The sequence below is a fragment of the Pristis pectinata genome, chromosome 9 (genome assembly GCF_009764475.1).
Source record: "Pristis pectinata isolate sPriPec2 chromosome 9, sPriPec2.1.pri, whole genome shotgun sequence".
In the NCBI taxonomy this organism is placed as follows: domain Eukaryota; kingdom Metazoa; phylum Chordata; class Chondrichthyes; order Rhinopristiformes; family Pristidae; genus Pristis; species Pristis pectinata.
This window is the reverse complement of record NC_067413.1, coordinates 74,164,223-74,177,494: the sequence shown is the minus strand read 5'-3', so window position 1 is coordinate 74,177,494 and position 13,272 is coordinate 74,164,223. Positions and strand designations below refer to the sequence as shown.

Sequence of the window (13,272 nt, the reverse complement as noted above, 5' to 3'; positions counted from 1 at the left end):
GTGACTGTGTTTCTGGGCTGCTTTGTTAAGTTCAGATGTGACTTTTATTTTGAGCAGGCAAACAAACCCGTCACATAAATTATGTAGGTTTATGTTTGTGCTGTAGCAAGAGAGGCATCATCAAAGCACAAGACGCAATGGCCATTAATATAGTAGGGCACTCAGTATCACAACGGATCCAAACATTTTCTTCTTTTAAAAAGCAAAATACCATGGATGGTTTCTATTTATATACTCCCCAATATTGTTTTATGATTGGTCAGACCATCAACAAAAGATTGGTTATCACACCCTTAAAACCTCAATTTCAAGGCTATGAACATAATGTAACGTCAGCTGGTTGATGAAGTTAGCTTCAGTGCCAATAGGCACTGGCCATTCAGCCCCTCGAGTCCTTCTAATTTTATATCAGATCACGCCTTGATTATATGTCGACTTCATTAACCCACCTTTGATCCTTATTCCTTCACATTGTTACTTAGTAAACAGCTATGGACCTCACTCCAGAGAATTTATTTTCTTGTTAAACATTTTCCTCACCAGAGGAAATAGCTTCTCTGTATCTACCTTACTGAAACATTTTAAAGACTGCAATTTGATCACTACTGGGGGGCACAGTGGCACAGCTGCTGCCTCGCAGTGACAGCAACCTCTGGTCCTGCCTGTGTGGAGTTTGCACAATCACACTGTGACCATGTGCGTTTCCCCAGGGTGCTTTGGTTTCCTCTCACATCCCATATGACATGTGGGTTGTTAGGTTAACTGGCCACTTATAAATTGCCCCTAACATAGGGCAAGTGGTAGAATTGAAGGGGGTGTAGGGAGAACTGATAACAGGAAAAATTAGTAGGGGAATGATCCAGCAGAGACTTGATGGGCCAAACAATCTCCTTCTATTTCGTAAGGAAATATGGTGTCTTCAGTTTTGCAAAATACAAGCCAACTTTATGAGATTTATTCTTCTGATATAATCTTTAATGCTGCATTATCAGCTGAGCCAATCTGCACTTTACTTCCTTCAAGGCCAATGCAGCTTTCCTGAGATATGGCACAGAACATTGAATATAGTATTCCAGATGTGGTCTGGCCACTCTACTCAACTAAAGCATCACTTCCTTCCCTTTATATTCTGGCACAGGGAAAAGGAAATACGCCTGTCAGAATCCCAGCTCCTGGTGGCTGAAGTCTTACATAAATTAAAGTTATGCCTTCTTTCAAAGAAAATACTAATTGGTTACTTCTTATATCATATGATGCCGTTAGATTTTGTTGACACCATAGGTTTGGGAGACATTACAACACAGCATTGAAGAATACATGATTTTCAGGTTCATTGGTAGTGTTCATCTTTTCTTCTGCATTGGAGTCTTAAGCTGCCAGGAAGCATGTCATGGGGAGAAGAGGCTGAAGTGAACTATAACATGTAAATGTACTTCGGAGAATCTGGAGTAGTTTTAAATCTGTTGACTTAAAATAATTCAGTTTCTCAGATTCTTTGAACTTGGCTTGCATACACAGAGAGAGGATCTCTCAATTCCTCAGTCAAGTGGAAGCCCAAGGTGGAAAGTGTCCATAAACCTGCAACCATAGCTAATTTATGACACCAGATTGCATTTGATTAATTGACCTAATCAATTTATCACCAACCACTTCCTTGTATACTTTATCATCCACATCTACCTTCAAACCTGTTTTTTTCCCAACATGTCATTAAATAAATTATGGCAGGCACGGTAGTGTAGCGGTTAGTGTAACGCTATTACAGCGCCAGCGACCTGGGTTCAATTCCGGCCACTGTCTGTAAGGAGTTTGTACATTCTCCCTGTGTCGGCATGGGTTTCCTCCGGGTGCTCCAGTTTCCTCCCACATTCCAAAGACATATGGGTTAGGAAGATGTGGGCATGCTATGTTGGCACCAGAAGTGTGGTGACACTTGTGGGCTGCCCCCAGAACATTCTACACAAAAGATGCATTTCACTGTGTGTTTCAATGTACATGTGACTCAAAGATATCCTATCTTATCTTTAATTCCCAAGCTGTTCATATTTGCACTTTCAGATTCCCCAGCTGTATAGCCTTTGGTATTTCCTTCACCGCATCATCAATTTACTCAATTATTTTTGACATATCAACTTTTGATTTTCTCAGCTCCATTAAAACCAGTGTTTACTATCCATGTTGTTCCCCTGCATAAAGCCACTTCCTTGACTGGGACTTTGATCCTCCCTCCTAAACACTCCTCTTTTAGGTTACTGTTAACTTTTATGCCTTAAGTGACTTGGATGCTTTACAAAAACAGAAAATGCTGGAAACACTCAGCAGTTCAGGTATCACCTGTGGAAGGAGAAACAGAGTTAATGTCTCAGGTCAAAGATCTTTCGTCAGAACTGGGAAAGAGAGAAAACAAGTTAATTTTAAGTTAGAGGGAGACGGGGAGACAGAATATGAATAGGAGAACAGGAATATCTTTAATAGGGTTACTGGGTTGGCATAGTGATATGCCATTTATAAAGTCAGGATTTAGATGCTTTTCTATCTTAAAGAAGCTACATAATGCAACTTTTTGGAATTATTTTAAATTTGTTTTTATCATTATTCAATAACCATCTGTCTGTATTGGAGCTTTTAGTTCTATTATTTCCCCCACCACTTTATATTTAATTCTAACTCAAATAAGCACACAAAGCAAATAAGGGCTCATTTGCATCAACTGTTCAAAACTGACTTCAGAGTATGTTTCTGAAATCAAATGAACTTTAGCAGCAAATACATTGTGAAGCTAGCTTAAATACAATTAAGATGAAAACTTATCAACAAATCATCCTTTTAAAGATGCTGTAATTTAAACACTACCAGATAAACTGCAGGAAGAACAAAGTTCAGGAAACTATCTTGTCCTCACTAAGTCATTGTTAGATCACATCCAACCAGAACTATGTTCCTTTAATATGGAGAAGTGTCTTATGGTGTTTCGCAGAAGTACAAACAAAAGTGAATACTGGCCCCGTACAAGCAAACAAGTGCCAAATACAATGAGTCATACCTTGGTGACATGAACCAATTGTATATAATGACACCCATGTTCACTCTAGTTCTGAACCAATTTTATCCAGAGAGGGAGGGCTACCTTACTGACCTATTGGGATGGGCTGAGCTGTGGGCAAGCTTTGAACACCATCCCTGAAAGCTTTGATAGGCGACAAAGCCCACCCTCCAGCTTTGCCAGTGGTCACAGCCATCACGGTTCTTAAAACGTCGCTGAACATCTGCAACATTCATTTAACAATTCTTGTAAGTGATATAAATACTTGCAAGATTTATAAAATGAAGAAAATTGAGGATAAAAACAAAGTTAGACAAAAGTACTAAAAACACTGCTTTTTTCTCCACAGTTCCATACATTCCATTGAAATTTCAATGATCCTGCTCCAGTTCTAACCAAAGGATGCAAAAGCGTATTCCTGCCGGAACAGCCAAGATCTCCCGGTGGCCAACCATTTTAATTCCACTTTCCATTCCCACACTGACATGTCTGTCCATGACTTCCTCTACTGCCAAATTGAGGCTAAATGCAGATTAGAGGAACAACAACTCATATTCTGTTTTGGTAGTCTCCAACATGATGGCATCAACATCGATTTCTCTAACTTCCAGTAACCACTCCCCACATTTCTTCCCCCCCCCCCACCCCTTTTTGGATTTCCTTTATCGTTCAGGCCCCTTTAGTCCTTTTCTTTCCCCTCCCCCACCCTCACGACCTGCCCATCACCCACACCTTCCTCCCTCTGGTTCCCCACCTCCTTCCCTTTATTCCATGGTCTACTGTCCTCTCCTATCAGATTCCTTTGCCTTTTCCACCTAACACATCTGAGATTCTCACGTCATTCCCACTCCCCCACCTACCTACCTTTCCTCACCTTGATTCACCCATCACCCACCAGTTCCCCTTGCCCTTTTATTCTGGCTTCTGCCCTCTTTCTTTCCAATCCTGATAAGGGGTCTCAGCCAAAGACATGACTGTTCATCTCCCTCCATAGATGCTGTCTGACCTGCTGAGTTCCTCCAGCATTTTGTATCTGTTGCCCCCTAAAATGTTGAGAAATCTTGGGAAAAGTGAGCTCTGCTTTTTGGCGGCAGAGCACCTCGACAGATGCATGCCTACTATTGCCAGTTTAGCTGGAAAGCTCTTTAAAATCATGGATGATTAAAATTTGCTTGTTTTATCTCCGGAAAGAATGATGAATTTTGTGCAATTCTTTTATGGGAATGATCACTCATTCAAGCCGAATGTTTTTCATCCCTGCTCAACAATTGCTGAGCAAAAAAAAAATCAGCACAAGCCATGTCTCACTGTCCTTAGTGTTGTATCAGTCATTAATGGAACGGATCCCAGCTGCTGCTCATCGTTCTCACACAGACAAGAGTTCACACTCAAATTAAACTGCAACTGGAAATGCATGAGTGAAATCCTGATTTCAAAAAAAAATTAAATGATATAATGTTCCTTTTAAAAGTCATTAAAAGCATCATTGCCTTGATTGGAATAAAAACAAATGCATCCATTTTGATAGTTGACCACTGGCATTCTGGATATTTAATATATTTTTATTTATTCATTTTTCAGGACCTGGGCATTGCTGATAACATCAGCATTTATTACCTTTTCTTAATTACCCTCGAGAAGGTGACTGTAAGCTGCCTTCTGGAATTGTTGCAGAGGAAGGAGATTCAGAGTTTAGACCCAGTACTGATGACAGAATAGTGATATATTCTGTGTCAGGATGGTGTGTACCCTGGAGTGGAAACCAGTGATGCAGGTGCACCCATGCATTTGCTGCCCTTACCCTTCTTGATGATAGAGGTTGTGGGTTGGGAGTTGCTGTTGGAATAGCCTTGGCAAGGAACTGCAGTACATTTTATAGATGTACACACAGCAGCTATGGTGTTGGTAGTGGAGGGAATGAATGCTTAGGTTAGTAGATGGGGTGACAGTCAAATGTTTTGCTTTGCCCTGGAGGGCGTTGAGCTTAGAGAGCTGTTTTGCATGAATCCATCGCACTTATGACTTGTGCCTTGTAAGTGGTGGGAAAGGTTTAGGATATCAGGTGGGGAGTCACTTGCTACAGGTTAACCAGCCTCCAACTTTCTATTGTAGCCACAGTTTCTATGGTCCAGTTGAATTTCTGTTAATGATGGAGGAAATAGCAATGGTAACCAAGGGCGTTTGATTAGACTCTCATCATAGGTGATGCCTCTATTGCCTGGCACTAACACTCCCTGCAAGTTCTCAGCAAATGAAGCAGTCATTAGTAGACCACTAGTCACAGGCTTCCTATCTGAAAAACATCCCTCAATTTCTAGCCTCTGCCTCATATCACCAATCTAATTTTGGATCCAATTAGCCAGCTTGCCTTGACCTTCTGGACCAGCCTATCTTGCAGGATCTTGTCAAATGCCTTACTTAAGTTCATTTAGATAACATTTACTGGCCTATATTCATCAATCTAATTGGTCACTTCCTCAAAAAACTCAACCATGCAAGCTGGAGAAACTGAAAGACCTTCAGAGAGCTTTTATGAGCAACTGGAAGCCGAGTTTGGACGTGAGACCGAGAATGCAGCCAGACCTCCGAAATTTAGCATCGATTGGTGGTCGGCTGAGTTCAATAAATGGGTTACACAAAGTTATCAAGGTGCAGGTATAAAGGAATTTAAAAACAACATTACTTCCAATATGTGGCTAAGGAATGACTTAACCTGGAAGGGGTACCAGGTTGTGAATGCCATTTTGTTACGATGTGGTCAGTACCCACAAGGTGTACGCGTAGTCGTGGGGTCCTTGATGCAGTGAAAATATGTAGGAGATGTGGCTTCACCAATGAGACCATCGCACACATCTCTGGAAGGTGTTTGGAAGTCAAAGAAATGCGTATTAAACGCCACAATAAGATTGTTGATAAATTAAAGACCAAGGCAGAACAATACCAATGGAACCCCTTTGAGAGAGAAATCCCCCCTTGCAAAGCCAAGCTGACTATCCCAAATCAGTGCCTGCCTTTCTAAATGAACATAAATCCTGTCGCCTCCAATAATTTCCCCACACCTGATGTAAGGTTCACCAACTTGCAGTTACTTGGCTTATCCCTGCTGACCTTCTTAAATAAAAGAACATTAACTATCTTTCAGTCTTCTGGTACCTTAACTATGGCTAACAAAGATGCAAACAAATCTCTATCAGAGCCCCATTAATTTCTTCCCTTGTTTCCCATAGCAGTTTGGGATAGATCTCATCTGGCCCTGGGGATTTATCACTCTTATGTATTCAAAGACATATGAAACATTCATCTTCTTTATACCTACATGTTCCAGACAATCAATGTATCTCGCCCTGAACTCAGTATCATCCATATCCTTCTCCTTGGTGAATACAGACGAGAAGTATTCATTTAGGACCTTACCCACATCATTTAGGACCTCACCCACATCCCCTAGCTCCATATATAGATTACCTTTTTGGCCCCTAAAGGGACCTACTCTTTCCCTGGCTACCCTCTTGCTCCTAATAAACTTACAGAATGACTTAAGATTCTCCTTAATCTTACCTGTGAAGGATATTTTATGACCCCTCTTTGCCCTCCCAATTTCGTTCTTAAGTGTTCTCTCCTATACCCTCCAAATTCCTCAAGGGACTTGCTTGATTATAGTTGCCCATACCATTGGTTCCAACGTCAACATGAGTACCCATCACTACTACCATCCATCTGTATGCCACTATATTGTCACCTATCTGTGGGACAGGACCTGTTTAGAAACTGATGGACAACTCTGGCATATTTCCTGTAAAGGTGTGACTCTGTGAGGATGACTCTATAAAGCTGTTGCTTGACTAGTCTGTGGGATAACTCTACCAATTTAAACACTGCTCTCCACATGCCTGAGAAGAGGGCTCTGCAAGGATGATTTTGCTCTGTCTGAAATGGCATGCTTGGGTCTATATCAAGTGGTCCATCTGGTTTTATTCTCTGTTTGCAGTAATGCTGCAACCAGCTGGCTTGCTTGGCCAACAGTCAACCATTGAGATCTGGAGTCACAAATAAGCTCAACCAGTAAAGAATGGCAGACTTCTGAAAGTCATCAGTGAAACAGAACAGCTTTTATAACAATCCAATAATTTTGTCATCATTTGTACTAACAACGATATTTGTAAAATTCCAGATCATTAACCAACTTTAAATTTTACAGCTGTGATGTTGGAATTTGAACTCTAGATTGCTATGTCCAGACCTCTGGATTACTGGTCCAGTAACTTAACCCTAAGTCAAAGTCTGGTTCTACCAAGATTAATGGTTTGAGGTTCAATGGGAAAGTGAAGTTATGGATCTCCACCATAGCAAGTGTGTCAGTTCTGACAGTGTTTAAAAGTAGATGACCAAATTACCCAGTCCATGGACAATCTACTTAATGATAGACTATAACCACTCCTTTTTTTTCCTCTCTGGAAGAATTAACCAATCACATATCAAACTTACATGTCAGTACATTTCTGTGGTCCAGAAGATAAAGGACCAAAAATTGACACTGCTATCTACCCCAACCACCAACACTCCAGATGACTACTTGCAACAGTTCAGTAACCATGTAGACCAAGTATGTTAATTATGTGGAAAGAAGTCCTCTTTGCTGTTATCGCTAAATCAAACATATACTACAATTTCATTACAAGTATGATATAGATAAAATCTCTTCCCCATCGCTACTCGTCCTCAAACTTCTTTATTGAATAAATACCCACTCCCTTCCCCTGAGAAAAGGTAACAAATTTTGAAGCTATAGTTATTTGTAGATTATGATGCATATTGCCTTACAGCCTAAATTGGGATTTGTCTGGGTTGAAAGTGTTCTCTACTTGACAGAGTCAAAGGAACAGAAAACCAATTTTCCTCGTTGTGTGCAAGTCATGCAAAGAAAATCTATAATACAAAGGAATAGTCAATGGAGGTAGCAAACGGAAATGTACAAAGTCGTTGTGTGCACTACACCAGTTGTAACAACAATCCCAAAAGTAAGACCTTCATCCAGTATGCATGTCAACTTTCCTATGTAAGTTAGAGGAAACATCCTGTCCTTCAGATCACTCTGAACATTGGATTTCTGAACTTCCTGGAATATCAGTTGCTTGACCAATCATAGCATGTAGTGAAATCAACAGTGTCTACTAATACTTAGATGGGATTTCATTCTGACATGAAATCAATGAAGAAAGAGCCAGAATGTGTTGTTTGACCACTAAATATTGAACAATTAAGGCAAGTTATTGGAGAATTAAACTTAAGCCTTCATCCATATTCCATTTGAATGGATTACCTGTGTCCATGGTATTTCATCACCAATTATTACTATTTTAAAAACTTATCAAGCTACACATTTTTTAAAATCTGAAATGAATATAAAATAGAAGACTTCCCCTTTTTAGTGATTTTAATACAAATGCCATATTAACCCATGACCTAATTGTTCTGCATCTGGATAAATGACAGCAGTTTAGTCACTTTATAGTTATCAATGCAGCACTGGTGGTTTGACTGTTGTTCATTCTATATTCAGCAATCAGTACACAGCTTAACTGTGCTTCAAAAAGCTTCTTATAACCAAGAAGGTATACAATATAATTAGTGAAAGAACTGAATTGGGGCATATGTGTTTTAAAAAATGAGCACTTTTAATACATCAACTGAGACACTTTTTCATATCATATAGGATAGTTAATGTATACCTTTGAGGCAGTGACATAAACAGATTATTTCAGACAAACTTTTTTACTACCTCCCTAGTGTGCTAGTAGTAAACTAGGTTTATTCATTTTATTCCCAGTGATTTTACAGCCTATTTGAGCTCAAGATAATATTGTAAGCCATGACCAAATCCAAAAATAACATCTACTGGGCACTTTCATAGGAATTAGATTTCAGTTTATTCTGTCTCCAGATTGTTGACTCTCTTCCAGTCTTTTCAATTTTGTGGTAAGTGATAAGGAGAAATTTAGTTCTCCATATAATTACTGTTCAATAACATTGAACAGTAATTATATTTTCTCTGACTCTTCGCCATCACCGCGCCCCCCCCCACACACCCCCCCACCCCCCCGCAATCCAACATAAAGTGCCATACACAAGATATTCTAGGCACAAACTGAGAACAGTCATGAGGTTAAATATTCACAGTCATTTTCATTGTTTGCTGAAAGATTAGCTGAAACTATAACAAAAGGCCTAAAAACAAATGGGCAGCTTTTTTTTACAACACACAGTCTTGTTTGTCTATATGCTCACTCAGAGACCAAACTCTTTTAATCGTCAATGACTCCTTCATTAAAATGAGTGGAAGGGCAACCCTTCCATGAAGCATTCATTCGAAAAAGGACCTTCACCAACTTGCCTCTGCCACACAGCACCCCATGACAATCTAGATCCTGAAAATCATTTTCTATATCTCAAGTGAAACTCCTCAGTGAAGACAGACACTGAAGACAAAATTCACAACTGACTCCAGTACACCAGCACAGCGCTTGACCAAATGAGGAAAAGAGTTTCAAAACCCAGACCTCAAACTTAAAACCAAGCTCATGGTCTACCAAGGAGTAGTGATCCCCATCCTCTTGCATGCTTCAGAGACATGGTCAGTCTACAGAAGGCAGCCTGAAGCACTGGAGAAGCATCACCAACATTGTCTCTGTTAAATCCTCAAAGTTGGCAGGATAGGCAAACCATCCACTGCCAGGCTAACATCTCTACCACATTCAAACACCAGTGAGTTGAACTTTACACAAATTGTAATCCTGATGCCAGATTCCACCACCAAGCTCTCTACTCCACAATACACCACAGGAAGAGATTCCCAAGAAGATAGAGAAAATGCATTGTTAAAGTATCTTTGGAAACAAGTGTAGCATTCTCACATGGAAATGGCTTGGTCAGTCCAGGATGGTACTAAGCACCTTGAACCTTAGTGATGGGAACATGCAGAGGCTATTGGCAAAGCAGAAGGTGTATGCAACATTCTCACTCACTCCATCAAGATCCTATCACCCCAGCTGTGGCAGAGTCTCTGGATCTTACACTGGATTCTTGATCTACCTCACAACCCACAGAACTGGAGTAGAAACAGTCCATCCTTGACTTTCAGGGAATGTTTGAGCAGCAGCAGCTCTAATTAATGTGGACTACCAGGAATACCTGCAAAATAATACTGGCACTCATCTGATTGTAAAAGATTGAGATAATATAGACATAGGAAGAATCTGTGATCACCTAATCTGAGTAATTTCTCCTACCAGTAATAATTAGAACATAGAATATAGAACAGTACAGAATGGGACAGGCCATTTGGCCCATGATGTATTGCAGATGTTGAAGACAATTTATACTAAATGTCCTATTCCTTTGTGAAATTTTATTAATTTTTATTAGTAAGTGAAATTTTACTACTTAAGTAGGACATTTTGGACAAAGAGTTTATCTAAGTGGGCCCCGCCATAAAACAAAGTAATCAAGATCTGGCAACCACACAATACATCACACCATTTCCACAATGATAGTGCACAAGTCTTCTGACATAACTTCACTGCAGCAAATCAGAACAAGTTTTCCCAAAAACATTCAAGGACCTGGGTTAAGGTACATCTCCTGGCATTTACTACAAAATGTTAAATAGTAGTCTATACTTCATGTTTTATTCTGAAAAACAAAACATTTCCATCTGGATTTTCTTTAGACATTTATGGTATTAACCAAGTAGCTTTCAGTCTACATACCCATCCACACTTCTCCAAACTGTCCAGCTCCAAGCTTCTTAACTAGCTTCACAGATTCTCGTGGAATTTCCCAAGCATCTTTATCCCATGGTTTTTGTGGTTTGGGACTAAGACAGGGTGATCCAAGCTTCCGGCACAGGCCATCAGACTGCTCTGATAAGTAAAACAATTAATGATCCATCAGTTTATTCTGAAGTATTTTCTGCAAGTCATTATATGATGCCCACAACTTTGTAATGAATATAAAACATGCAATTCTTTGGGGGAAAAAAAGACTGTTTATAAGCACACATCTGGCTGCGGTAGATATTTTGGGATTGTTGGTGGGCAACCTCAGCAGGCCATAATTTTTTCTTGAGAAAGAGCAATAGCTAGATTTAAGACTTTATAAAAAAATACATGTCAAGGATGACATTGAAAAACAGTACATAGCCAACTGAATGGACATATTTAATTGTAAAAATGATTCAGACGGGGAATAAGGAAAATATTAAGCACACTAAGGGGCAAGGATCATGGATGTGAAGTACCTTCCATTTCTTAAACTTATAAATTCATAACCTTCTTGTGGATTTGTCATTTAAGCTACCATAAGCAAATCATACAAGGTATCCTCATCACCCCATGTCATGAAAACAAACTGGTAAAAGCAATGCACGTTCCCAGTCTTTAAAGTGCAAAATGAAGCAACAGCGGTAGATTTTTATGTTACTATCCAGACCTAACACTGTAGCTAGGGTTCAGTTATTCACATGGAAAACCACCTGAGTGGAAGTAATTGAATGTAATTTTCTCATCTCTTCATTAAATGCGGTAATATAATAACTGCTGTATTAAGCATTTTTGTTGTTGTAGGAAGATGAATATCATACAAGCCCTGAAGGCACATAGATGCCTGGATTAGAAAAGTAGTCTGTGGAGATCAACTGAGCAAGCAGCCAGAGCAGAATTATACACAGAAGTAACCCAATGTTTCCAAAAGATATCATACTGTTAAGTTCAGACAGTGTTCCTGTTATGCTCAATAAGTGCCATATGGAAAAGCACAGATGGATTAGGGAATGATACTAAAAATCCAATGCACCAAATTTAGATCCAAGACTTTAGTACATCTTGAATTTTTATGGAGTCTGTCCCCTTTTTGGAAACTCTGAAAGAAAATAATATAAACACCAAAGCAATGCTTAAGGTGTGGTCCGATCTAAACATTGCAGCATTCTATTAAGTTTGTTGATAAAAGGAGTATTGTTCTGAACAAATGTGTTAAAAACATTAGATACTTCAGTTGAAAAAAAATGTACCAGTTAATATCTTGGTGACTGCACTGAAAGCAAATATATTTATAAAGCTTTCAAAGTTTTTATTTCCTCAGCAGAGGCATGTGCAGGATATTAACTTTGACCAGTGATGGAGGGGCAATGTTAAGCACACAGTGTCTTTAATATACTATGGATTATTTGGGAGGTGGGAGTGAAGTACACGTCACACATGCCTGCCCCTGCCTCCTCTGCACTTGCCTCCTCCTCTTTGACATTTAAAAATTAAACCCAGAAGAGCATCATGACATGCAGTCCTGCAATTCCTAATTTTTCTGATTTCTTTGTATACATTAGACCATGCAGATGAGGATGGCAGCAGAAGAAGAGGAAAATTACCTTGCAGTATATGCCGAACCTTTGCAATTACAGAGGACATTATCAGAGGCAATATACTAAGCTGGACTGAGAACAGGTTGGAATGAGGTAGATAGACAATAATTACAGTTGGATTTGGACCTGCTTGGTGACAAGACACGAGTGATGGGCTGGGGATATGTTCAGCATACATGTGCTCTTTGAGGATAGACGTTAAACCAAAGTAGATGCATTTGAGCACTCTAGTGCATAGATCTATGAATATTAGACTGATAACTGGAAACATGGGGGATTAGGGTGAACAGGTGGAACAAAGCATACTATTTTGCCCTTTTCTCAGGCTTCACTTTGAATAGCATCTGGTTTGGATCTGCTCTTATTTGGCTGATAAGCTTTAGGAAGGGTAAAAATAATGTCTTTAAGATTAATTCCCAGCCCAAAGCATCTCCTTTCTTGCAACGTTACATCTGATTATAACTTTAGGTAGCCACAGAACTAGGTCTCAGATGGAAGGAAATAGAGTGCGTTTGAATTCAGTTTATTCCTAGTAAATAGAGAGGACTAAAAATCACATTTAAATTGTATAAGGCCAATTCTAATTAGGCACCTGGAAGTGACACTTTCCCAGAAATTAATGCACTGCTGGGAACCAGTGGACTCATGCAATTGGGGTTTTTCCCCCAAGTGGTTTCCAAATGGGACAGAGATCTTTTTCAGAAAGGATTTATTCCAAGACCAGAAAGATATCCTGGCCTTGATTTGACTGCCTTGCCTTGGGGGAGAATGTTGTGGTCATACAGGAATTTCCTGTACATCCCCTCACCAACCC

At 39.6% G+C, this 13,272-nt stretch overlaps 1 protein-coding gene across 3 annotated transcripts in view; it reads right to left on the bottom strand.

The window, feature by feature from the left end:
• The window catches only part of lyn (LYN proto-oncogene, Src family tyrosine kinase), a 101,086-nt gene that overhangs the window by 29,620 nt on the left and 58,194 nt on the right, over positions 1–13,272 (bottom strand). For all 3 annotated transcript variants that reach the window (XM_052023974.1, XM_052023973.1, XM_052023975.1), the window contains one exon: positions 10,810–10,962. In XM_052023974.1, coding sequence (XP_051879934.1) covers positions 10,810–10,962 — 153 coding nt within the window. The remainder of the gene's footprint in view (positions 1–10,809; positions 10,963–13,272) is intronic.